Source organism: Castanea sativa, chromosome 4 (assembly GCF_040712315.1).
Source record: "Castanea sativa cultivar Marrone di Chiusa Pesio chromosome 4, ASM4071231v1".
NCBI classification, from domain to species: Eukaryota; Viridiplantae; Streptophyta; class Magnoliopsida; order Fagales; family Fagaceae; genus Castanea; species Castanea sativa.
This window is the reverse complement of record NC_134016.1, coordinates 30,700,827-30,728,128: the sequence shown is the minus strand read 5'-3', so window position 1 is coordinate 30,728,128 and position 27,302 is coordinate 30,700,827. Positions and strand designations below refer to the sequence as shown.

The 27,302-nt window shown below is 34.2% G+C and overlaps 2 protein-coding genes across 2 annotated transcripts; both read right to left on the bottom strand.

The window, feature by feature from the left end:
- Positions 1-878: 878 nt before the first annotated feature.
- On the bottom strand, positions 879-4,820 carry LOC142630730 (protein NRT1/ PTR FAMILY 5.10-like). Its single transcript, XM_075804768.1, has 4 exons — positions 4,603-4,820; positions 4,258-4,475; positions 2,713-3,257; positions 879-1,768 (listed from the first exon to the last, which is right to left on the bottom strand). The coding sequence occupies exons 1-4, from the start codon at positions 4,715-4,717 to the stop codon at positions 976-978; spliced, it is 1,671 nt and encodes a 556-aa protein (XP_075660883.1). The 5' UTR covers positions 4,718-4,820; the 3' UTR covers positions 879-975.
- Positions 4,821-7,360: 2,540 nt separating this feature from the next.
- On the bottom strand, positions 7,361-27,267 carry LOC142631264 (protein CASP). The gene is made up of 19 exons (XM_075805394.1): positions 26,975-27,267; positions 23,219-23,329; positions 22,695-22,873; positions 21,228-21,377; positions 20,218-20,306; positions 19,950-20,059; positions 19,679-19,773; positions 15,242-15,297; positions 14,053-14,218; positions 13,684-13,776; positions 11,798-11,926; positions 11,462-11,581; positions 10,810-10,890; positions 10,380-10,487; positions 10,120-10,263; positions 9,021-9,122; positions 8,131-8,210; positions 7,818-7,910; positions 7,361-7,738 (listed from the first exon to the last, which is right to left on the bottom strand). Exons 1-19 carry the CDS (start codon positions 27,057-27,059, stop codon positions 7,678-7,680), a joined length of 2,052 nt encoding a protein of 683 aa, XP_075661509.1. The 5' UTR covers positions 27,060-27,267; the 3' UTR covers positions 7,361-7,677.
- Between the last annotated feature and the right edge of the window lie 35 nt (positions 27,268-27,302).

The window sequence follows — 27,302 nt, the reverse complement described above, 5'->3', positions numbered from 1 at the left end:
CACTTAAAAGGTATTAAACCTCATTGTATACCACAATGTAAGAGCTTATTCATGAGCCAACTCGTACATATGGAATCAAGAACTTATTGATGAAGTCTTCATGCCAAGAGATACTGCCATTATAAAACAGATACCCCTATCTCGAAGGTGTTTTTGGTGGCTCTTTGTATTGTACAAGTACATTCTCTAGAAATTTTATAGCGAAGAGCGTCTGTTTTAGCTATGGTCCCCCGTAGCTTCGCCATTGCCCATACTCCCTCTGATGCCATTCTTATGTTTGTTCCGTGCTATTCCTAAAAAGTGTAATAGTGTACAAATGTTAGCAAGTATTGCTAAGAAGCCATGTGGTTAGAGCCTTAAGAGGATTTTCCTGCTTTTCTCCTTCCCATTGTAGACAAAGATATAGCTTCATAATTTTTTTATCATTCTTAACTCAAAAATTTTTTTTTTTTGAAATTTTACTTTATGGTATTAACATATTAATTTTGTGCAATTAACTCATAGCGTGTAATTTCAGGACAAATTAATGCATGTTATTATAAATACAATACCATGTGACCAAATTTGTTAAATACATCATTTTAAGGAAATATATAATGTATATGTTGTGGCGTATAATAAACAAAGAAGAAAAATGAATCCACCCACAAACCAAATAATGACGACTGTAATGTTATTTTGGTGTCTATTTATTTTGTACTTAAGTCTCGTCACAATATCACACTCATGTCTGTTTATTTTAGTGATTGACAAACGCATAAAATTCACTAGATAAATACATAAACCTCAAATTAACCCTGAATTAAGATTAAAAAAAAAAAAAAGCCTCTTAGCACTCACATAGCATGTGTGATAAAGCTAATTAAATTATAGTGACATTTACCATTTATGTGAGGGAAGGGAATACCATATCTTTATACTCTTGAACCCTTAATAATTTTTTGCAGTTTACAACAATTTACTTATATATTGTACTTAAATTGTACTTTGTCTATTATAAATATAAGATTTTGCAAAATGCAAGTAGGCAGTGAATGCAATTGCACAGAGTCCCGCAAGTAGCCAATAAAAATAGTCAAGATGTGCCCGATTAAGATTATCAGCACACCAACTATCTCTGCCAAATCCACTAGTAGCTTCCTCAATGACAAAGACAAGAAAGCTGCTTAAAAAACTTCCAACCCCAAAAATGCTGAGATAAAGAGCGAGACCCATGCTCCTTAATTCAATTGGAACTTGATCATAGAAAAATTCTTGAAGACCAATCATGAGAAAAACCTCAGCAATGCCAGACAGAACATATTGAGGAAGAAGCCACCACACCCTCATTGGTATAGTCACATATGGCATATCAATCAGCCCATATTCCTTAACAGTTTTCAGCCTTTTTATTTCAACTAAAGCTGCAACTACAATGCAAATAGCATATAAAAGCATCCCAATTCCAATTCTCTGTAACATAGTTATCCCAGATGGTTTCCTAGTGAAAACTCTTGCTATAGGAACAAAAATGCAGTCATATATGGGAATGAAAAGAACTGTGGACAAACTAATAAAAGATTGTAGTGAGGCAGCTGGTATCTCAAAGCCAAGAAAAATTGTTCGGTCAAGGTTGGCACCTTGCTTGGTAAAGAAAGTTGCAGTCTGTGCAGTCACAATAGCAAAAATCAAGCTAGTAGCCCAAATTGGAACAAGCCTAAGAACTGCCTTTGCTTCTTCAACTTGATTGACAGTACAAACCTTACCCTGCAAGGCTTTGTTAAGGAACCTGCCACATTGAGGATAAAAATAATTCTGTATGAGTTTAGATCTAAGAAAGGAATTAAAAGTTGTTTAAGTAAACTAACATTGTTTCGAATGAAAGAGGAGCAAGACTCGTCCATTAGTTGGAAAACTGGATGTATGACTCTTTTTATTAGTAATATAATCAAAGTTCCTGATAGTGTTTTTTTTTCCTTTGGTAAGTAGAAGTTCCTTGTGGCATAGTGAAGTCTTATATCCTAATAAGGAACCATAGTCCGGTGGTACAAGTAATTTTAGTGATCTTACAAGGATTTCTTAGGTGTCAATGCCAGCATGTAGAGTTCCTTCTCTAGGAAACTGAGTTTATATCCCTAGGTAATCCAGTGGAGCATAGGCAAAATGAGTTATGTAGTAGCTATACGTGCAGTGTATGTATTTCTAACACAAAAGATTACTAGAAATAATTGATGAATTTGATTTAATGAAATAAAATGTCCATATTCTGAAAGAGCATCAAGAAAAATGAAATAGAGACATTATACATGCCACATGAAAAATGATTGAGTAGCTTTGAAAAATCACCAACCTAAACCACACAAATTATCTTTGATTTGTGCATTGAATCCTTGCATTATTTTCAAAGAAATATATCATTTTTCTCTCTATCATGCTTAACTCTATAACATGTAAGAATAAAATCCACTGAATGTTCTTCTAGGAGTTCACTCTTCTCCCATAAGTAGGATCCACTCTATATCATATTATCATGCACATCTATACATAAAATTCCAACTCTTATCTTTTGGTGTAGAAGGAATAGCTAGCTAAGCATGTAGTGACTCTGCTGAAATAACAGTGCATATAATCCTTAAAAAAATCTATCAAAATTCCTTATTCGACCTTTTTGTTGCTATTTTATAGCCCTTTTCCTATTAATAAATTAGCATAAAAAGAAAATTAATCTCTTACTTGAATTTCTCAGATTCATAGTGTCGCAGGGTTCTGCAAGCCTCCTCTTCAAATGCTATTTCTGATGGGGTAGTCCACCAATTTTTAATTGCAGCAAGAAACACCTGACCAATTCTTACAAATGGGTTTTTCTCCTCTTTGATACTAATACTATATCGATAAGTTCTAGTACCAAGCAAGAAGACACCAAAGGCAATGATCATCACAATACAAGGGATTCCAAATCCTAGACCCCAACTAAGGTTGTCTTGTACATAGCTTATGATCAACATTGCTACAAAAGTACCTGCACAGAGACCAAAATACCACCAATTGAAGAATGAGCTTTTGGCTTTGCATTCCACTGGATCTTCTCCATCAAACTGGTCGGCTCCAAAAGCTTGGACACAAGGCTTGTACCCACCTTGCCCAACTGCTACTAGATATAGAGAGATGAAGAATAAATTCACTTGGAGCTCAGAAGAACATAATTTAACTTTGAGGGTGCCCATGTACTTAGATGTGATGAGAGAAGGAAGCACTGACAGAGTCAGCAGGCCTAGTCCCTGAAATTATTCCCAATCTAAGCCAGTGATAATTAACTAAAAAAAATATATATATATATAATGCTGAAACATTACAGTTTGGTTTGGGAAGAGTTGGTTTTGAAAGCTGATGCTATCTTGTCATGCTTTTTGAACCACTAGTTGAAATCCTAGGTGAGCTGTGACTACAATCCTAAGAACTATTTGGTGTAACGACCCAAGAAAAAGCGCTAGCCACATCTGCGCTATACCTCAAAAGGACTAGTCACAATTGAGGATCCTTGTAGTTGTTAACAAAGCCCAATTCAACCCAGTAAATACCTGATGTGAGATTCATCACACACCCACACACATCACACAATCAATCAAATTGGGGCATCACAATTTGGAGATAAGAAAACCATGTGTTGTTTGAAAGACTTTCTGTTTTTATGAAAATGTACTAATCCCTAGCAGAATTCTTCCATATGCATATATGAAAAGGCTTATGAGGAAGAGAGGGCTGACTAAACTTTGGCAATATTCTCCATTTTGTCATCCCCATTGTAAGAAGAGTTCCTTTTTCTAGTATTAGTAAAGGTGTGACAGGACGGTCTTCGGTTGTGAACAAGTGCTAAGTGTTATTTATGCCCTTAGAGAAGCAGCTGTGAGATCTTTACAACTTAGTTTTTTCTGCGGTGATTATATTGGTAGATAGCAAAGAGATCGCTGCCATGCATGAAGGAAAAAGGAAGACTTAAGTGGCAGGTTGAAGTTTTGATCAGGACATTAGACATCTTAATGCTTAGGACAAAAGTTTATACAAAATATTTAAGAACTTTGAGGTGACAAAGCCAATAAAACTTGTCAATTCAATTGTTGTGAAAATTATTGTATTCATAACATTACTCTAATTTCGTTTTGTTGAATAAAAAAAGAAGAGCACAAAATCTGAGCTTAGATTCTACTTGTCTAAGATAAGGATAAAATTTGATTTTTTAATTTTCTCCTATCTTTGGCAGAGAGAGAGAGAGATACGCACCAGAATGTAAATGCAGGAAGCAATAATAATGGTGCGGTAGCGGCCCAGATAAGAATCAGCTATGAAGGCTCCAAAGAGTGGAAGCAACAACGCAGTTCCTGACCAGGTGTTGACGTTCACAGCAGCAGTGGCTGTTGACTGCCCCAGCTGCTCAGTCAAATACATTATCAGGTTGCAGCCAATCCCATTATACGCAAACCTCTCTGCCACTTCCACGCCTATATGTATAATAAACCCATCATATATGTATATTTTTTTATGCCCAAAATAAAAAAGCAAAGGAATCACCATGCTTATTTGTTGAATTGATTAATGGGGTGGTAGTGGTACATGTACTTTCTTTACCTATGATGAAACTTGCAGACCTCCAACCTCCAGAGTTGGATCTCAGGACACGTCGGCCTTTGTCGTCTACGGCCTTTTCAATTATGTCTAAAAGCAATGGAGTTTCAGTGGCCATTTCTTGAACTACGAGTTGAATCTTGAAACAGGGCAAAGTGTGTTGTGTTGGCTTGGCTTCTCTTCTCTTCTTTGCTTAATTTTTATTTTATTGTGGGTGGGGCAAGTTGTTGCAACTTGCAAGCTTCGGCTTTTAAAAAAAATAAAAATAATAATAGTAGTAAATATAATAAAATATTGTTCAATGATTGGTTTTTTGGCCACACCAATTATTTTTAATTTTGTTTGCGTACTTGGTGGTTTTTTTTTGGTAGAATTACTTGGTGGTTGTTTTTGTTCATGTATTTTATACATTTATTTGTATCTCGAAATCAATGCCATTGTAAAGGGTTTCAAGGAATCAAAGAAGATTTTTCATTAACAAAAAGGCGCTGATTAGAAATACTGAGAAGAAGATCCTTACATTGGAAGAACAATTGTATGTTTATTGGTTACGGGTGTGCATTCAACCTATAAACACAATGCAACTAATTCAATCCTATATTTTAAATTAGTTTTCGTGTGTTGAGTTGGGGTGTAACTTTTTTTTTTATTTTTTTAGCTTCAAGTTAAGTTAGGTTCATGTTAATAGTTTTTTTTAAATTTATTTAACCCCAACCTGACCTACTATATACTTAAGTTTATTTTATTTATTTATAGTTTAATTTAGGTATTTAGAGAATTAGTTTGAATGAATTTGAAAATTTAATATATATATATATATATATTTATTTGCAACTCAAACTGAGAGAAAATTCAATTATGTTTCAAATTAGATTTTCAATTGTGGGTTAATTGCCATGTATCCATAGTCCACTTATGTTTTTTAATTTTGTGTCAGGTGAGTTAATAATTGCAAAATACCAAGAGTCCAATATTAATAAACTATAAAATAAAAATAAAATCGATCATATATCTATTCAACAAAAATCATTACACGTTCTATCTTATTAGAAAAAAAAAACATTACATGAAGTTCTCTACTTTTACTTTAGAAATAGAGAAACATATTGGTGGTTCTTTGGAATCGGTTCTTTTTTTGGCTCTTTTGATACTGTGAGAAGTTCCGCCTTGAGATTGGTCTATTTGCATGTGTTTTTAAATGGATAAGTATGGGTTATTTAGTAAGGTGTAATCTGGTTTTCATTTTACATAGAGATAGGTTCTCTTTGCTTGTATATATAAAAATAGAGATCTCATGTGTGATAGCATAAGATTTTGTCATGAGATGCATTCTTTGAATTTTTCTTTATATATATAGGCTTTCATCCCAACAAAGTTTGCGTTTCTATTAAAATATTAGTTCATTGAATTAGCTAATAGAGTAAATACATATATTAATTATCTATAATTTTGCATTAATTATTTATATTAAATAATTTTATATGATTATATTTTTATAAATTCTATATAAGAAATAATTTTTATTTGGAATAATAACAATAGTATTAGTAGATTTAAAATATGACATTCTCCCTCATATTTAGTTGCTTTGACAACATTTGACATACAAGTCATCTAAAATTAACTATATTTGCATTTTTATTTTATCAAAACGATATTTGCATTCTTAAGTAGGTATGAAACATGCTTATTTGTATAGTCACTATATCATGCAATTTCAAGTTTGCAAACACATATAGTAGATCAAATCACCACACTACTTTGTCTTTCTATTTTGTTTATAAAATAGAATACTAAATATTACTACAATTTTTCTACAATGAAAAATTATTAAAATATTTTTTTTGATACATCAATAGTTGGGGTGGGTGATTTAATGTCTTCACTCTCTAGTGAGAAGTGGAAACAACAAGAATGTGTCAACCAATAGAGCTCTCTTCGTGAAAATGATTGAAATATTGGAAGAAACTAACAACAAGTGGCACCAAACATTATGCAATAACTCAATTAGCTGCTCTCAAAAAATAATGGCAAGAATGGTGATAAACATAACTATAAAATTCACATAACTTCTACAAACAATTTTTTGTTACTAGCGCCGCTCCCTACAAGATAAAGATGGTGGTGCCCTACAAGATAAAGATGGTTTACACCACCGTCACAACTTTTTAAAATCAACCTATCCTCAACTTAGGTGTGTGAGCTAGACTATTATAGGGTGAATTGGACTATTATGGGAGTAAAGGTCCTTATTAGAGATCATAAAAGATTTTGCTCAAAATTGAGTATAGAGGGTCAAGGTGATTCCCATTATGTATTGTCAGTTTTGATATAATCAAAATCTACTAGATTATTATTAATATTATCATTATTATTTTTTATCTAGATAAATTTTCAATAATAGAAATGATTCAACTAAGGAGGATGCAATGTGATACTTCAAAATATTTAGGATTTTGAAAAAATTGCTTGTCAAGAAATTACAAATAAGCATATACTTTGTTATTAGTAATGCAATTCTATTACATCTAAATTAATGAATACTACCCTTACATCCTAGTTACTTAAACAAAATGACAATCCATATAGACTAACAAACAACACCACTATCAAGAGTCTTGTAGTTCAATTGGTTGACACCTTCATATGTTTTCATGATAGTTAGTGTTCAAATCTCCTGTAACTACAGAATTCTCAAAAAAAAAGAAAAAAAAAGAAAAGAAAAGAAAACAAGCGAAGCAACTCCATCACGATATTCTAGCAAAGGTGGAAATGCCAATAAGTTGGCTTTACATCATCATGCATTTGATAAAAGTCAATAAGTATCTGTAAATTTTTCAATTGCCCAGATTCTTTTCTATGATTTTGCTCGAATTAATATATCATTGATACAAGGGAAAAATTTCAAGGCAAGAATAAAAGAATTTACAATATTTAATGCACCATCAAATTGGCAAGTAAACTTTGCACCAGATTTTGTTATATATACATGGTATAAGACATCTCTTTCCATAATGTCAACCGTATCTTCTCTTTTCACATAAGTGATATCAGTGGAGAACAGGTGTTGGTGTGACACTACATCGCATGTGGAAGGTTCAAAATTTTATCTCCAGTAAGAGATTCCTCAGGACCATTTCTGAAAAAACAGAATATGTTGAAGATTTAATAAACAAAAATGAAAAAAAGAGCAAATAACGCATATGACTGATGGTTACCTAAGATAACTCAAAGCTGACATGCGGTAGAGACAGGTGAACACCAGGATATGCAACCCAATGGTGTAGAAAAAAGCAAAAGTTCGAGCATACCTGCAAGAGCATCTCTTATTATATTTGACATACACTTCAGAGGAAAAAATTGGAACCAAAGTAGGAAGAAACATAAGAGCAGTTTCTTAGAGTGTCACTCAACACAAATTTTTTCTTGTCTTTCACATCTAGTGATCAAGAAAAAAAAAAAACATTCCACAAGCAGAGGTTGCACACATTAAGAAATTCAAAATTTAGAATACAGACAACAGAATCATACTTATTGCCAAGAAGAAAACGTCCGCTGCTAAGCGTGATTCTATCCCTGAAGCCCAACTCCTTGTACCTTTGATCCCTTTCCTAATTACAAGTCAACAAATTAAGTTAGTACATGATTGATAACAAATATTAGCACTCAAAAGAAATATATAACCCACAGGAGGGCAGACAAATAATTATGATGCAGAAGAGAAATCTGGGATGCATATTTAGCAATTGAAGACTAATGCTATCAGTACATAGTAACCCAATACTGTTGGCAATGTCTACCAAACTAACAGAGGTGGTTTCTCCTGCTGTCATTGACTAGATCTGTCATCCTTTCACTCCTGGTAAGTATTACATATTTGGTAGGTTTGCAGTTTAGATAATGCATCAACTTTTTCACAAAAGTAAAGAAGCAGCTTCAGAAATAGTGACCTATAATTTCTGAGCAAATAAGTTCCAGTGGCCAATCTAATTATGAAAAGCAACCTCCAAAGTAGAAGAATGTAAATGAGCTTTGAATAAAGTTCTGGTTTTGTTGTTGATGAAATTTGATATTTGTAGATGGAATTAACCAGGCTTAGCATATGATAATTCACAATCATCTGGAGTACTTGGGAATCCAAAGAAGTATCAACTTCAGAATTGGATGATAAGAATTCTTTTTTTAATAAGTAGCAGAAAGCCCTAGATTAACACCCCCCCCCCCCCCCCCCAACCGCCAAAACAAAATAAGCAGAAAGCATTGTGTCTGTTCACTGTAAGTCTGTTATTATCAGTTATCACAACTTCAAAATGGAAGAAAGCAAAATCTTGGAAGGCCTCAAATCTGATATAATGCCTAACTAAAGAAGGGGCATATAAAGAAAATATACAAATTCATCAAAGAAGCTCAAGAATAACAACCTTTTTTGAGAATGCTGCAAATGGATTTATATCATCCTCATATATCTTCTTGTACTTAGATTCAACATCTGAGGTAAAACCACTTTCAAGATCCTCGGCTTGCTGAAAAATGACAATTTAGTAAAAAAATAAAAATAAAATAAAATAAGCTTCAAGAAACTAAGTGGACCATATTTTAGTTATTAAATCCAGCCTACTTTGAGCAACTGCAGGATTTAGTTCACTCAAATGCCAATTCAACTAGAGAATTCACAATCAAACTGCATGGTCAATTAAAAATCAAATAAAAATTAAGAATACTAATAAAAAAAGGAAAAAAATGTTGAAAACTTTATGAATCAATTTAACATATGAGCAAATTATGACTGACTTAATACAATATTAATTATTGAGCTATTTTATGCAAGACAAACATTGAGCGTGCTTAACAATATTATTTTTTGACCAAATCCAAAATTATAATATATGTACTGGGTCAATGTACAAACACACAGAATAAGTCATAAAGAAGATTGAGTATGAACTTTACCAAAAAACAAATTAAGAGATACACTCATAAAAGAAATATTAGGCATATATCAAGTAAGTCAATGAAATTGAAATAGAAAGAATTTATTTAAGGGAAAAATATGTAAAAAGAAAAAAAAAAAAGAAAAAAAATGGAATGATAATAATTTAATCTATTTCAAGTTTGTATGATTTTCCTTCATAGTAATTTTATATAATTTAAGAGATACATTTTCAGAAAGAATCACAAATAAATCATAGAAGATATTTTATTCCTAGATTCATTTCCTTACTATAGCATTTTTCTTTTGTTAAATATATATATATATATATATATATATATATATTTAAAAAAAAAAAAATTTAGGCAGATATGTAATTTGGAGCATCTGAAAAAACCAGGACAGTTTAACAAACCCTGTCAGATTGTGCAAGCCCAAAGGAACCCACCAGGTTTGACAAGTCATTAACTTTAACAATATAATTTAGGACTAAGACTGGCCTAGGCACCAGATTACTAGTTCACCAGTCCAACCAGCCAGGTCAGATTGGTTCGATAACTACAATAATCAGGGAAGTTGCAATCAAGCACCTTCTTTGATCCTCTAGAGACTACTCTTTCATGGTTGTAATCCTGGACATAACGAATCTTTCCATAGAGTTTGACATTATCAGCTTTTGTCTTTTCTAGCTCTACTGTCAGTAGCCCAATCTTCTCCTTCAAATGCCGTATTTCCTATTAAAATTGAAAAGCAAAATCACAAATTTAAACTCTTATCTAACAATGTCAATATAATATTTACAAACAAGGATAAAAAGCCAAAACTGAATATTTTCGAAAGAACAGAATACCTCTTCTGTCTCTCCCAAACGTGCCCTAAATCGATCCCGCTGATTACAAATCACCTTAAGCATTGAACTCTGATCTTGATCTGAGGAAATATGTTTTTGATCTGCATTCTGATACAGAAAAGGCTAACATGAATAAGAGAAATCATGGGGTAGAAAGCAACAGCATCTTGAAGCCTTAATCTAGCCAGGAAGAATTAGGCATTGATTAAATCATACCAACAGCAAACTAATAGCAGCATATGTTGTTCTTTGTTTTTAGCCTTCTTGCCCTTTAAAATTTTAATTAGGAGGACTTCTTGTATACCCCAATCCACAATTTTTTTTCCCCAATAAATTCATTACTTGTTCAAGAAAATACCAACTCTGTATTTTTGGTCGGTATATTGTGTGAACTCAAAAATGAGGGGTAGAACAAAAGAGAGACAAGTACCTCAGAGAGCTCAGAACCCCTGGCCTCTGAAAGATCCCAGTCATCAAACAGATTGCCTTTTCTATCTTTGGAACTATAGCCCTGCATTAGAAGGTAAAGAATCAGAATGCATAAGAAGGTGAAACACAAAAATGATCAACAATTAAACTTTATAAGTTTTTTTTTTTTTTTTTTTATAATTCCAAGAGACATGCTAACAAGTTAGCTAACAAGTTAACTGAGATTGCTAAGCAAATAAACAAAATAGCTTTACATATTCATAAAAAAATACAACTTTATAGGTAGCCGGCTATGCAAGTTTTTTCTGAGTAAACAACTGACATTTAATTATTTACCCATTTATGCATCCTAACTAATAATATTAGTTTTCGATTATTTGATAGTTGGAAGAGAGAGGATTTGAACCCTAGACATCTCCATTGGAACACCCAAAAGTGCCAATTGAGCTACAAGGCTTTTGGCTCTAATTAATAATATTATGACTCTAAATATCACTGACCAGAATCTTTAACAAACTACATGCTGCATAAATTGATATTTTGATGCCCAATATGCAGGTCTGACTATTCATAAACCTGGATATCACTTAAGAGGCAAATCTGGCTGCCAATAGTCAATTCATAGACTTTCAGAAGAAGTCATAGATGCAAACCTTCAATATGTCATCTTCTAACTTTTGTATCAACTTTTGCTGTTCATTGACCTTAGCTTTAAGTTCTTCTGTCTTGCTTTCGGCTGCTTCCAGCAAAGCTGTTTTCTCATTTAGTTTGACCTGCAAGTGGTAGAAAGGTGTAAAAATTATAAAAATAAGTACAAGACACGGTATTATAAGTCTATAAGATATTTCAGGTAATTTTTTCTGTGCAGTGTCTAGTGCATAATACGCTGATGCTATTTGTATGTACAGGTATTCTTTTTCATCCCCACCACACTAATTTCTATTTCGTTCTTGGAATAGCTTGGAATAGCAGGACAAGGACAATCACACCTTCAACTGTGTGAGTTCATGTTCCATTTTCCGGTTCTTGTCAAGAAGAAGATGCTCCATTTTGCTCATCTCTTCCCCACCTGTAGCTGCGTCCCAATCTTCAGCCTCAATTGAATTATAAATCAGTACCTATACATATAATGGTGTAATGTTAGACAGATAAGCACCGAAGTACTGTCAGGCTTCAAAGAAGCACAAGAAAGATGCATGTAAAGTACAGTGGACACCGTAGGAAGAAAACACACAAAAACATGCAACTCTATAACAATCAGGAGGCTGAAATGGGGATGTATTGATGTTGCATAAATTAAAGCAGAACTTGTAACAGCAAGCACAGAAAAAGTTCTACATATCGCATAAAAATATCTAACAGAGCACTCTGCTGATGATCATATTAAAATATTGGGCCATCTAGTGACACAAATGACCAAATCTTGGAACTAGTTATTCAGATGGTTTAAATAGCAGTCACAGACTCACAGTGAAGTATGGTTGCAGGACCAGAAAAGCATCTTATTGGTGAGATCCTTCTTCTAGGCCTCATTAAACATGATATACACAACTTAATTAAGGTAGCGTTTGGAACAACTGGGTGGAATGCATTCCAGAAGAGCATTTTGCAGAATGTAAAGTGGCAACAAATGTATTTCTTTTGAAAAAACTGTGTTTGGTATAATGCTAAACCTTATACTAAAAAGTAATTATGCAGAATGGGGTTGCCTTTGGTTTGGAAAAGTGTAGAATGCATTTTTTGGTACATTTAATAATTTTTTATTAGGATGAATAAAGTAAAAAAATAATAATAATGGTTTCTCATATATGTGTGAGTGTGTCAATTTTTCCCTTCAAAAAAATAAGTTTTTTCCCCACCTCATTTCTATCTTTTTTCCCTCAAGTTTTAATCGTCACCACTTTTATTTTTCCTCTAAAATTTCCCCACCACACATGTTCAAGCCCCCTCCCCCTTCTTTTTTCTCCATATCACACTTTCTTCCACCTCTTTCCCATTTCTTTTTTCAGCACACGTTCACCCCCCCTCCCATTTCTCCTCTCACTAGTCTTTTTTTCTCTCCCCCCCCCCCACTTTCCTCGCTCACCATTTCTCTCTTATAAGATATTTTCTGCCCTCTGTTTCTCTCTCTAAAAGATTGTAATTTTCATAATGACCCATTATTTTCCTGCCAAGCAGGAGCCGGTTTATTTCCTGCTTCTCTTTTATAGCACCCTCCTACAACCCATGTTGGGATGCAACAGCAACCACCCATACTCTGCTCGACCTCGACGACCTCCACTTCATCCACAGCCTTGGCAGTGGCAACATAAGCAGTGTGATTTTAGTTTTTATTTTATTATTATTTTGGTGTTGTGATTGAGATTTTTCTTTTCTTTTTTTCTTGTGATTTTGGGGATTTTCGTTTTTGGTGTTGTGATTTTAGATTTTCTTCTTGTGGTTTTGGTGGTTGTTGCTGTGAATTTTCTGAGAAAACAATGTATATAGAAACGAAAAAAGAAAGAGAAACAGATAGAGAAAGTCATTGTGAGTGTCAGTGGTGGGTCCCACTTTAGTTAAAATGAGAACGTCAAGATTTTTTGACTTTTGACTTTTGCTCTAGAATGTGAGATTAATGGTTATACCAAACACCTCAAATTTTTCCAAAATGCATTAGTTTGGTGTTACCAAACACAGCCTAAAAGAGTAACCAAATAGTAAATAATTTTTTTTATTTGAAAATTTAAGCTAATGCAACTTGAAAATTTTCATGCAGCATCATCAATAAAACTTCAAAAGATACGAATCACTTACTAAAAAATTTCATAACATTTGGTAAAAGCTGAAATTGATTAGAGGACCCTGCTGTTTAGTAACAAAGAAGGAACCAAACTACCTGCATAAGTTTCAATTGTTTACGCAATTCATCAACCATTTTCTCTGTTGGCCTTGCCTGAAGCTCTTTCTTCATCTCTTCAATAGCAACTTCCTGAATTAATAAGAAAAGGCAAAAGGAGTTAAGATATATCTATACATGGAGCCAGGAACGAAACAATATAATCAACAGAGATACAGCAAGCAGTAACCAAATGTGCATGATATCAGATGAGGTGATAGTATAAACAAGATTTGAATTTATTTCAGCATTTATGGTCTTAGCAACAGAATTCCCAATGAATGGTAGAGGAGAACAATAACTTCAGTTATTCCTAAACATGATTAACTATTAACATTGAATGAGCAATAGAAAAACAAAGTGGCATACCTTTTCATTGAGCAGCACTTTCAATTTCTTAATGTCTTTCATGTGTTCTTCTTGCTCATTTGATAAGGTTGTTTCAATATTGTGAAGTTCCCGGTTCAGTTCAGAGATTATTTTCTCTTTAGCATTCAAAGAATTCTCAAGGATGCTATTTGAATCTAAATTATCGCTGCAATTGCAATAACAAATAGTACACTAAAAACATTAAACAGAAAAGTAGAAAAACAGCAGAATCATGTGAAAAATTCAGAAAGATGAACATATTAATAATGGAGGACACAATTGTTGGAGGAAAAAGATGTCATAACTACGCACATCCAACAAAATTTTTTACACCCATCTGTATTGTTGGACAGAAAGCCAGGTAAAATCTTAAGGCGGAGACCAAAAATAATGGCCACAAACATGTCACAAGGAAGCTAGCTCTGTGAAGATGTAAAGATTATTTCAATGTTTCAACAGTTATTCTTCTTCAGAAAAAAGATTCTCGTAAATATATGATACATCTTTAGCCTAGGGGTGGAACAGGTGCTACCATGCTAGCTTAGTGATACTTAATGAACCAAAAAAATAAATAATTAAAGAAAAGAAAACCCAAAATCATACACTAATTTAATAAAAGTTATGTCAACTGGACACCCTCTCCTTTTTTCTATATATATGTGCGCGCGCGCGCGCGCGTGTAAGTGAGTATATATATATATATATATATATATATATATATTTTTCCTCCTTATGCCATGTAGCGCATTATGAGTACATTAAATTATTAATATAATTTTCTCTAATTAGAACTCTATAACCAAAGTTCAAGAAGTTATAGATAGGCACAAGTTTTAAAGAGAAAGATCAAGCACGTCCAAAAGATTACACAAAGAGAAGGAGCCTAAAGCTAAAATCCAATCCAACAAAATTTTGAAGAGAAAAAAAAGACCTTAAGCTCAGGAATCATTCATTCTAGTCCTCAAAACTTCGAGCATTGTGTTCCCACCAAATGCAGTAAATCAAACATTTCCACATTGTTTGATGTAGTAATAAGTATAAAAATTCGTCCCCAGTTTTCCTCTAGTGGGCATGTATGCATTAACTCATTATATTTTCATAACAATGCTATCCATTGTTATTCAAGTGAACCTAGAGTCATAATGTGGGTGGATACAAAAGTAAAAATTGTGGTACTGAAGTACCTCACCTCTTCTTATTTCCAGCATCTTCATTTGCAGTTTGTAATTGAGAACGTAGAAGTCCCTGTGAATAAAAAAAAAAAAGGAGGGGGGGGGGGCATGTATATCAGCAGAATGAATGACCATTAGTTAATTGGTGCTGTATATGTCGGTGTCATGGAGATATTGTGGACCACCTATTGCTTCATTGCGATGCTGCCTATGTCTTGTGGATTGAAATATTTTATGATATTTGGGGTTTAGTTGGTAATCTAGTCGACAGTGACAGATCTATTATTTGGATAGTAGATTTAGTCTGGGAGGCACCATTCCAATGTTCGGAATCTTACTCTGTTATGTTTGATGCGGATGGTGTGGAAGGAAAGGAATAGCTGCACCCTTAAAGATACGGTGCGACCCCTTGATCATTTGAAGTCCTTGTTGTTTCATACCTCGTTTGATTGGTCTCACAGTTAGGGTTTTACTCATTTTCATTCTATTTTGGAGTTCCAAGACTCACTTCATTTTCCTATATAATTTCTTTGTAATCTTTTAGGCACTCTGTGTTCATCATCATGAACATGAAGTAATCTTTTTTTTTAATAAATAATTCTACTTATCAAAAAAACAAAAGCAGTGAGAAAAGTTGCGCCAAGGCTCTTTGTTGGGGTTTGTCCACTAGCCAACACTGAGAGATGCAAAGAGTGTCCTAGATCTAGGGAACCAGCAACTCCACCAGTTGTCTCAACAGCAAATTTAGAGGGTCCCCACAGTGGAGAGGCAGTAGTCAAATGGATTTTATTCATGCTTAGCCAAACAACATGGCAGAGTTGAGGTTCTTTTGGTAGAAACTAAAGTCTTTGAAGTAGCGTCAGAGGAAACGACCAAAACATTCCAATTACGTATATATGTAAGTGGAAGAGGCTTCATCTGATAGGTGTTCTTGGGTCGAGCAGGAGCAAGGTAGCTACTGGAGCAAGTAATGGAACTTTGTAGTGCAAACCACCATGTTGACATCATTAGAAGGATGAGGGAGGAAGGCAAGGCCCTGATGATCTGGAAAAGGCCCAACGGTAAAAGGCCAGTCCTTGGAGTTATTAATGTTTAGAAAGGAAGGCAAAAATAGAATGGTGGGTGGAAAGGCTTTCAGCAGGAGGTGCGAATTAAGGAGACTGCGAATTAAGGACCGAAAATTCCTCATATATAATCGTTGAGACGAGAATTGTGATAGATGAGGGAAGCAGAAAATTTGAATCTTAAAGCATTCACATAAGTTAGCACAAAAATTTCTGTCTATTTAACTATTTTAGTATAAGGACCTTCTTTTTCTATTTTATATAACCACTTTTCCAAAACACTAGCATCAGATTATCTATTCTACATTCTATTTTACTTGAATAATAATTTTTCATTCATTTTTTGTTATTATATTTTTCATTTTTTTTCATTAACTATCCTTTGTTTTCTCAGCAAACAAACAGATATTCACCTCAAGATCCACTATGAAATCAAACCCCCAAAAAAAAAAATCCTCATCAATGGGCAAACCTTATCTGAATTCAGCAGCAACACCAGCTCACAAAACTTGCTTTCGGCAGTAATCTCCAGAAAACCACAATCAAGACTAAACAATCCTTATGAACCACCTGTGCAGCAGTTCACAACATATCATATTTGCATTGCCCAAATCATCCAAGCCCCAGCACAAACATTTCAAAATTTGGATGATGAACCTAAAAATCAAACCCAAAATCATCCTCCACCTCCAAATCAAACCCAAAAATCAACCCCAGCCTCATCAATCTCCAAATCAAACCCAAGAATCACTTCGGCTCCCTCGCAAAGACTGTGGAGGAGGATGATTGATGACCTAAGATTGTGGAGGAAGACGCTTCAGCTCCCTCACAAACCCAAGAACTGCATCAGCTTCAAGCCAATCCACCCTCTAGGTCTCATCGGAATACAAAGCCTCCAAGCTGATCACATTCTCGCTACGTGGTGAAGAGAATGAGCAAATGATCAAAGATGAGTGAGAGCTAAAATGGAACAAGTAGTAAGATGAGGGAGAAGTGAAGGAGAGAGCTTGGTTTGCTAAGAAAGAAAAGAAGAGCTAAACGTGAAAGCAATACAAAAGTAAAGGAAATTAATAAAATATTGAAATACACAGCTACAGTAATTGTGTATATTTACATGGTTACTATAGCAACGATGTATTTCACACACTTTAAGATTGACTGATGTGGGAAATTTTGGGCTTAAATGTGCAAATTTGACACCATATACCTATTTTACACACATTGATGTGAGATCTCTTAGGGTGACAATTTTGGAAAATGGGAGAATAGGGCTCGTGCATGGAAGGAATTAAAAATAGGATTTAGAACAAAAAATTAAATACAATGTTTAGGCAGCCAAACAAGTCTATATGGGTCCTGACGCAGGTTTCATTATGGGCCCATGATTCAGGTTTGGCCCAAAGGTAGAATAGTGCTCCAACAAAATGATATTGAGCTGCACGGAGAACCTGAGAACCCAAAAAGGGACAAAGACCCTTGCAAGGACCCAAAAGAATATTGTTCGTTTACCCATTCAAGACAATGGGGTAAAAGGGGTAAACCAGAGACGCCAAAAGGGGAAAGAAATATGGAGATGGTGACAAGGATGTAAATGGAGCAACATACTTAAGAAGACGAAAAATCAATCAAGATGTTCATTGTGGGGGGGGGGGGGGGGGAACTAGTCGAGATTAGTCACTTCCTAGTGCCCAAAGTTTTAGCATGTCTGATCGGACCCATGTTAGACCTAGATATTTCTTGGGTTGCCCTTGGCAATATCCCATGTAAGAAAAGATAGAGAAAAGCTACCAAGCAGAGGAATGTTGAGGAACTATTGGGTTAGATGAATGATAGGCCACCTTTAGGGACAATTTTTTCTGATGTAGATGTCGAACTGGAGGAAAGAATTGTATAAACATACCCAAATGTGTCTAGAGGCTAACTCTAAGCAAGAGGAAGACAGTCAGGAAGCTCTCGAAGCCATCCTATTGAACATGTATTAGGGTAGTGAGGCGGGGTAGTTAGAGAACTCAACCTTCAAATTGGGTAATAAATAGGATTAAGGGGTTCAATAAATTTTTGGGTCTGTTTTAGATGGTATGAAAAGGAAGCTATGAGGCTGCTTACTAGTATTGAAATTTGATGGAGGACCACAGAATCTTCCAATTCACAGCAGATGAACAACCCAAACCACGTATGAGAGGGTTCATGGAACTTAAGAATTTGGTCTCATCTATGAATTAACACAATGGAATCACTATTAGTAAATCCCCATCCACGCGAACATGCATATAATGAACTAGTAAAAGTTGCTAGCTATTGACTCCCCATGCTTTTCAAATCTTCGAAAGTGCACTAATTTCTTTCCCTCCATAAGGTCCACATCAAACATAAAAGAACAAGATTCCAATTATCTAATGAATGCTTGCCAACCCAATTCCTCTATCCATAACACCCACTGAATCCCAAAGGATCTGAAAACAAAACTCCACAACTCAAAGGCCATGCTATAATGTATTAAAAGATGGTCCACCATTTCCTCACTACATCGGCACATACAACACCAACTCACAAAAGAATATCCCTCTGGGATGAGAAAAGCTCTTTTGAACACTCCAACTTAAAAGATACCAACTAGCTACTGACAGTTTAGATCTGTCAATGTCCAAAACAGGAAATGTGTCGGAGTCAGACATGGGAAGGAATGGCATTGACACAGCTGCCTGCATGCCCCATGCGTGTTTGTGAGAGAAAAAAATATTTTAATGGGGGCTCAGTCTAGATATGGCTTAGTAAACTAAGAAATACTGAGAGAAGAGACGCAGAAACATGAGCTTGTGTTGGGAAAAAAAAGGGAGCACAACCAAAAATCAAACAGATTATGGATATGGGACAAAGTTTCTCTCAAAACTAGTTTGGAAAGAAACCCTTCAAACTCTTCCTATGTATTTTTATTAAACGTGAATTTTGACAAATCCATCATTAGATTGCATTTTCTTACAATATCCTCCATGCTTGCGAAATTTCAAGAAGATCAATGATTGATAGCTATGTCTCAAATATTTAAATTTCAAGTTTTTGTAGCCTTAAATTATGCATAAAAAATAAATTTATAGATCGAATAGTAAATAACATCTGATTTGAACATCCGTTTGAACGAAATTTGATATGTATGATAAAAATCTAAAGAACATGCAATCCAATGGTTAGATTTTCAAAATGTGTAACCATGTTAATTTTTTAGCGAGAGTTTGAAGAGTTTTTCTTCAAACTAGTTTGGAGAGAAACTTTGTCCTTATGGACAACCAGCAGCTAAGTAAATGACTATTGTAAAATTAAGATTTATTATTAGGGATTTAAGGCAAGTTGGATCCTTTTAAAAATATGGCTCAAGGGATATGGCAAATGCACCTTCTCCCTCTCAAGACTAAGAAGCCGTGTTTGAGCCCGTTCGACTTCATCCATCAATAGACTGAGCTCTGATTGCTTTGCTGCAGTGTCTTCATCTGAAATTATTAAACAACAGATAAGATAATATAAAGACATAACCTTTGCTGGGCAGAAAGATGAGGCATAAAGGTTCAATTCAGAGTGTCTTGTGACAACAAAAAGAAAAGAAGATGCCATAAACTTAAGTAACAAGATTACGACATGACTTAGAAATTCAAAATTAACGTATCACCTGATTGTGCACGGAGTTCAAATAACTGGCTTTGTGCAAGTTCATGTAATTTCTGCATAGTGGAAACACTTTCTTTAGCTTGTCGTAATTGATCTTGCAGCGATTGTTCCCTGTGTGAAGCAGGGATCATAAATCAGGGCCATAATAATGTGACAATTCAATAGGACATGATATACACAAAAGCAAACTGTCCAGAAATAAATAATATATACGCCTAATGACCTCAGCTCCATAACAGAATTTGCAGTGCCACTAGAAAGGATGTTACCTTTCTTTTAAAACTTCCAAAGTCTTCTGGTTCTCTTCTGCCAAACTACGTTGTTTCATCTCCACAGTTTCTTTTACTTTTTCTTCCATCTAAACACATTAGAATTTTTACACATTAAAAGGAAAAACCATCATTCCGATGATTAAACATAATTTCATATCAATGGGAACTATATATCAGTCATGCCACATTTTGTGTGTTTTGAATTCACATTTAATGAATAGAACTTGAGGAAAGAAAGGAAATGGCCATGAGAATCTCAAAAGCCAGCACCTCAAAGTATTGACATATTAGACTACAGTGACACAAATAAGAAGCTCAAACATCAAATTTATAAAATAAAATTATCAGTTCCCATTTAAAAGTTACTTGGCAGTTAATAAAGAGTTCACAAAAGCAACAATGCTATTTTCCATCTACCCCACAATGTGTAGGCAGGAATAAACAAATCAAATGAAACATTTTGCTTAAAAAAGAAGCAAACTGCACCAACTGTTCACTCTTATACAATAAGATTAAAAAATAAAAAGATAATATGACTCCCTAAGAAAAAGAAGCAAACTGCACCAACTGTTCACTCTTATTTTGCTTAACCCTTCTGTCTATCATTACTTTTCTGTAAGCAAATTATATAAATGCTACCCTTTTAAAGTTCTTAACAATTTTATTATCTTCCATCTTTATGTAAGGGACCAAGAGCTTTAATCATTAAAATTTGAGGGTTATGAAATTTCAAACTACTGAACCGATCATATTCATGAGGCAGCTATATTCCAAGTAAAAGATCTACCATGTTTACCAAACTAGTTCCTCCACCCAAAAAGTAATTCCACTCTTTTAGGCATTACCTCAATGAATCCTGAAAAATGTAAATGCAAAAGACCACAACATATGGGAAACTGTGCAACTCACTAGCAAGTGAAACAGTTTCAACACTGCTTTTGCACATACAACACCAATCCACCTAAACTATTAGTGCTACTACTGTAATTATAGTAAGCATTACTCACCTGTTGCTCTAACTGGCGGTTGCGCTCTTCAAGTCTTCGTATCGTTGCCTGCTGATTCTTTAAGTGGGTAGCCTCTGTCCGGAATTCCTCAAGCTCGACTTTCATTTTCCGATTCTCAGATTCTAGTTCAGACAGTTTTAAATCTTGGTCCTGGATGCAGCAGACATATGTGAATTTACTCATAAAATGATGGCATAGAGAGACACAGTGTGTGTGCATAGTGCACACACACAATCTTTTAGCACGTAGACACAAAGAATAGAGCCATTGTTTGAACAGCAAAACCTCAACTAGGTGCTAAAGCCTTATAGATGTAACACCAGAGGCCTAGGTTTTGAACTGGCTTATAAGCTAGTCACATCTACTATTACTTATTGCAAACTAAATAATTAAAGAGGGAGAGAGAGAGAACAATTGTTTGGAAATTTTTGAAAACCTTCAACCATGGAATTGAAGTACCTAATGAAGAACTTGTTCATACTCAACAAGCTTGAAGAAATTTAATATAACTATATAAGTTTTAATAGTAGATGCAACAGAAGTTGCATAAGTAGCAAAGGTTGTTTGATGTTTGCGGTGATTACATGACTAAGGCTGGGGATAACCAGACTTTGAATGATGCTGTTTTCTCTATAGTTGATCTAAGATTTTTGTTCCTTAGATCACTGTGTGAGTGAATGCTTACATCCATGCTTCTTTTCTAGATTTTGTTGAGCAGTTGTGCTTTGCTTGAATCTTTTAAGAGAACATCAGTACATACTCAGGGTACTTCAGGACTCTCCTCTTTTAGTCTCTTGATAAGTAATAAAATTCATTCAAGAGCAATAAGCGGCACAACCCTAGTACCTTTTTTATATAATTAAAAATATATATCATTCAAAGTGAACAAAAGAAAGAATACATAATAAAACACTGTCACAAAAAGAAAAATCACAGTAAAATGCAAGCTATCTAAAAAAAGAAAGGAGTGTTCCCTAAAATCACCATCCACTTAAATACACTGCTTAGCAATGACTGCTTGATAACATTAATTGGATGCCCTACAGACTAAAATATCCTACTGTTTTGCTCTTGCCAATTTGTCTGCAAAACACAAAGTACACAGATGTATACAAGAGAAACAAGGGTTCAAGACTCCTTAACTTTACTAATAAACAAGTAAATCCAAGAGAAAAAAACTAAAAGGAAACTATCATCTAAACTTCAAAAGATAAAAAAAAATCCAACAAATTTGGGGAAGAGTGTAAACTATTAGCCACCATCCAATCATAGAGAAACCTTAGGTAGATTTAGCCTTGTTACTTTTTTCTTTTCTGTTCTTATCTTCTTCTTCTTGGTGATAGCTTTACCCTCATTACTTATAACTTTCAATAGTACTGAAGAGGTTTACTACTATACAATTTAGAAGCAACGTCTCATTGAAACTTGCTCTAATGCAACACAATAATGAAACACACTGGTACTTACAGCAATTGAAGCAAGAGCTGGATAAGGATCTGGGGCCTCATAAAGTTTTTGATAAATTTCAAGAAAAGCATTTTCTCCAAACTTTGCTCTCATGGTGAGATTGTTAACTTCTTCTTGGTATCCCTTAAGTAAAGAGTTAAACAAACTTAACTTTTCTTCTGCTGAAGCTTTCTTGAAATCTGTTATCAAAACAGTTTTAAATATAACACCAAAACAATTTTATTTATAGGAAAAAAACGTGACAATGGAAAAACATAAAAGAAGAGATAGACTCCACCAAGACATCCCAATGGATCTCTTTTAAAAAAAAAACACTTTGGTGAGCCACGAGAGAAAGTAGATCTTCTTTTGTTACCCTGGATTCTTTTCCTGCCCCCTTCCTTTAAACAAAAGAAATAGTAAATATGGGGGGGGGGATCATTTCCTCTCTCTCTCTCTCTCTCTCCTCTTCCCTACTACCCTCCTACAGTCCTACACAAAGTGTGAAACATTAGCCTGATTGTTTAAAGATGTATAATTGATACCTCTAGTGCTTTCTGCAAGCTTCCGTCGATTTTTCTGGCTGTTCTCCTGATTATCAGCTATCCTAAGCCCTTGTTCATCCAAAATAACCTTTACCTTCTCTAAATCAAAACCTGTGGACAAGAAAAACAGAAATTTGTGAATGCTTTAAAATTATGGTATCTATTTGTTGGATGATACACGAGAAATATGTTGACCGCACAACTCTGAAACAATCGCATTACAACAGAAATAAAATCAGGAGGCACAAAGGGGGGGGGGGGGGGGGAGATCTGTGGGCACTCAATAAGAAATGAGGTATGAAATAGAGTAGTCTCTTGAACCTTCATGTATGAGAAACTGTCTTATGTCGCTAGTGTATTCATTTTAACTGCACCTACTGTGTTTGTTATCATCCCATACTTTCTTTAATCATGTAAAATCACATGCAATATCAATATGGTTAGAATTTTGAATAAATAAATAAGAAAAAAAAAGGTGTTCCATTCAACAAGTTACTATAATATTTCTCCTCTTCATAACCTGCTAGAAAGATAGAAGATATGTTACTGTAGCATGCTAGCACAAATAAGAGAAAATCACCATCTTCTCTACCCATGAAAAGTTTTAAATCAGTCAGAGACCGTATTTTGTTCTGGAGATTTCTCTTGTATGCTTCCCAAGTTAAAATGTTCTGACCATTCGATTCACACTCATCAATCAACATACATCTAATGGGCAAATACCAAAAAGAATAAGAAGGAATAGCAAATTAGCCTTGTTTGTGTCTTTTGGCATGTAAATAAAAAATTTACTTTTGTAATACAACACCTTAAGAATAGCATTTGTGTAACAAATCAATTGTCCATGTCAATTCCTTCAAGATCAAGCAATTAAATTTATTAATTCATATTTTTTTAGCGATAAATAAAAAAGCGTGCCTAGCGTGCTTCTTCGAAATGCGCCAAAAAAGCATGCCTAAGGTGTGCTTCTTGAAATGGGCTTTGCTTTGGCCATGCAAAGTGCTTAGACCTTGGAGCTTTGAGCCTTGAGCATTAAGCATGCTTTTAGTACTGTACAAGACTAACCTTTTATTTTTCTATGTTATGTTTAACTTATTATGTCTTGAGTATTTTAAAAGGTCATATGACTAGCATATGACTTTTGATGAAGTTGGATGGTTAGAATTTAATTGTCATATGTAAGACAAAGGGTTATGATTCTAGAGACACTGAACACTACTATGAAGTAGCCTTCATTATAGGGAGCCTTTTCTGATTTAATAATTTAAGAAATTTTTTAAAAATATTTCTTGAACTTTTTGAACCTAGAGATTGATGTTTTAGGGCATGTTTGGTACTCTATAATGATGATTATAGTGTAATATGAATAAGCATTTTTTGATAATTTAATAGTTCGGATAGGAGAGATTTGAACCTATGATGTATCCATTGGAAAAACCAGAAAGTGCCAACTAGTTGAGCTACAAGCAAGGTCGTCAAAGTTGGGATTGTATAATAAGATCATGAGAGGTAGGCAGGACCATGGATTGTGGGATTGAATTGTAGATAGTAAGATCTCCCCTTTTTTTGGGAAAAAAACATTAAAAACAAAACATAAGTTGTGACTTTGTATGTTGAATAATCAGATAAATTATGAATTTATCTATTAAAAAATAAAGATGTGAATAATGAGTTTGCATATAATCACAAAAATTATAGATTACATGTAACAATTTCACTTGGTTGAATAACTGTGAGTTAGCAACTATGTCTAGAATTGATAGATTTTAGTTCACTTCTGATTGGGAAGAGCATTTTTCCTTTCTCATTCAACGCAAGTTGTCTAGAATATGCTCAGACCATTTCCCTATCCTTTCGGAATGTGGTAGAATACAGCAGGGAAGAAGACCTTTCAGATTTGAAAATATGTTATTGAAGGCTGAAGGCTTTAAGGGGAGGATTAAGAAGCGATGGAAGTCATACCATTTCCAAGGTACTCTGAGTTTTATTTTGGTCAACAAACTGAAAGCTTTGAAAAGAGATTTAACGACAAAAATCAAGAGCCCTATGGTTGCAAAAAGGTGACAAGAATACTAAATTTTCCAACAAATAGTGAACTCTCACAGTTGAAATAATACAATTAGACATTATTGATAGGGTCCTTACCCCTGACCAAGTAATGATGAGGGGTCATATTACTCAGTTTTATGAATAATATTATTACTTATAAAAAAAGAATAAATCTTATGTAACCATACATCAATATGTCTATCCTAACGAAACCAATATACTTAAGTTTTAACACAATGTATCGAAAATGTTCTGCAAATGTTTAATTAGCAACCACATACCAAAATAACTATCAACAGAAATGGAAAATGGTTCTAAGTTCCAAGTTCAAAATCCAAAATAAGATAGCAAATGGAAACTAGCTAACTCTACAATATGAAATCCAAAAGCAATATGAATAATAAGGTGAAAAGAACATTTAATCATCCATTCTATCGCTCTTATCAGATATACCATCATAATCATCATCATCCACGTCCTGAGCATCAACACCAATGGGATTATTAGAGAGAGGATTATGCAATTTTTAGTTACTAAATAGTGAACAGGGATTTTCTAGTTTAAAGTGAAGTTATTTATTTATTTATAGATTTTAAGTTCACCTAGGGGTCATTTTGACAGTTTAGTACTCATAAGGGCCTGTTGGGCTGCTAGTATCTGTTGGACGTAGCTGGGCTTCTATTAGCCCAAACCAATTTTCTTTTTCTTTTTTTTTTATAGGTAATCCATGCAGTTTTATTGATAAAAAATAATAAAATCTTTGAGTTCACGATGACGAACACAAGGGAACAACGAAAAAAAAAACCCTATAAGTGAGTCATTGACTTCAGCAATAACAAACATATATCTAGCAAATTTTCTCGCTCCTCTGATTTGCATCTTCTTAAACACTATATTGTTTTAATATATGGTCCTTTTCAACCTTGTCCTTGGAAAATGAGTTCTTCATTTCACTAAGTAAGCATCTTTACCATCTATTCCTAATTTTCCATTTAATTTTCATAATTCATTTTTTTTAAATCCCTTTAATTCTCATTTTTTTTAGTCAATTGACTAAAGCCTTACACTATTCTATCGCCTTCGATCCCACTTCTTGTGTATTTCAGGTACTCAACACTAATGATTCGGGGCCTGAGAATGACAGGGCTATATTCAAGTTTCCCAGAACTTGAACACCGTGCTCTGCTGGCCCAAAATGGCAAGAATGGGTAACAATCAGTAACTTCTAACGCATTGTGCTAATCCATTGATAACTTTACCACGTCTCACTACAACGTTAACCCCAATTCTAGGATCGCAGATCTAAAACATGATATAGTTTAGTTTCAAGATCCCAAAAAAAGAATCACTCAATTTCCCCAATTTTCAAATGCAAAAGTAATAAAAAATATAAAAAATGAAGATTCAAATGTAACACTATCATATTCTGTTCTAACTTCTAAGTAATCCATAAGATTCACGTTAACAAGTGAGACTGTGCATATATTGATATATGTGTTTGAAAATTTGAAAATTTCTCAAACCAAAGAGGCATTTAATCTTCATCTGCTAAAAACTATAGCTTCTACTAAAAGAGTACTCCAAACTATAAAGACAAAAAAAAAAAAAAAAAACCACTAATTTTTACATAAGTAAATGAAAACTTCAATGTCAGGAAAGCAAATTCACAAATTAGAAGGAAATGCGAGAATTGGAAATTGGAATTACCCTTCCAGAAATTGGCGACGATTGGGGTAGGAGAAGAGGACGGGTTGGGTTTGTCCCTCTCGGATCCACCTTGCGGAGCCTCCATTTTCAACGGATCCGGATCGCTGGGTTTTGATTTTTTTGTGTGCGTGTGTGTGTGTGTGTGTTCTTCAGTCTCTGCAACGACGAGGATTTTAATTTCGTTTGCTCTGATGGATCTGAGAGAGCTTTGGCTTTCAGTCTAATGGTTTTATTTTTATTTCTAATTTCTTTTGGGTAATGGGTTTCCTTTCAGATTTAAATATAGCAGTGTGGTATTGCTTAAGAAGTAAATTACAAATTTCCTTTT

Coding starts and splice junctions, on each gene's coding strand:
- LOC142631264 (XM_075805394.1), bottom strand. CDS start 27,059: ATGGAGGCTCCGCAAGGTGGATCCGAGAGGGACAAACCCAACCCGTCC. Junction 15,298..19,678: donor TTAGTCTTGAGAGGGAGAAG/GTGCATTTGCCA, acceptor TTTTATTCACAG/GGACTTCTACGTTCTCAATT. Junction 8,211..9,020: donor TTGCAGCATTCTCAAAAAAG/GTTGTTATTCTT, acceptor ACTTGTAATTAG/GAAAGGGATCAAAGGTACAA.
- LOC142630730 (XM_075804768.1), bottom strand. CDS start 4,717: ATGGCCACTGAAACTCCATTGCTTTTAGACATAATTGAAAAGGCCGTA. Junction 4,476..4,602: donor GTCTGCAAGTTTCATCATAG/GTAAAGAAAGTA, acceptor TTATACATATAG/GCGTGGAAGTGGCAGAGAGG. Junction 1,769..2,712: donor TATGAATCTGAGAAATTCAA/GTAAGAGATTAA, acceptor TCAATGTGGCAG/GTTCCTTAACAAAGCCTTGC.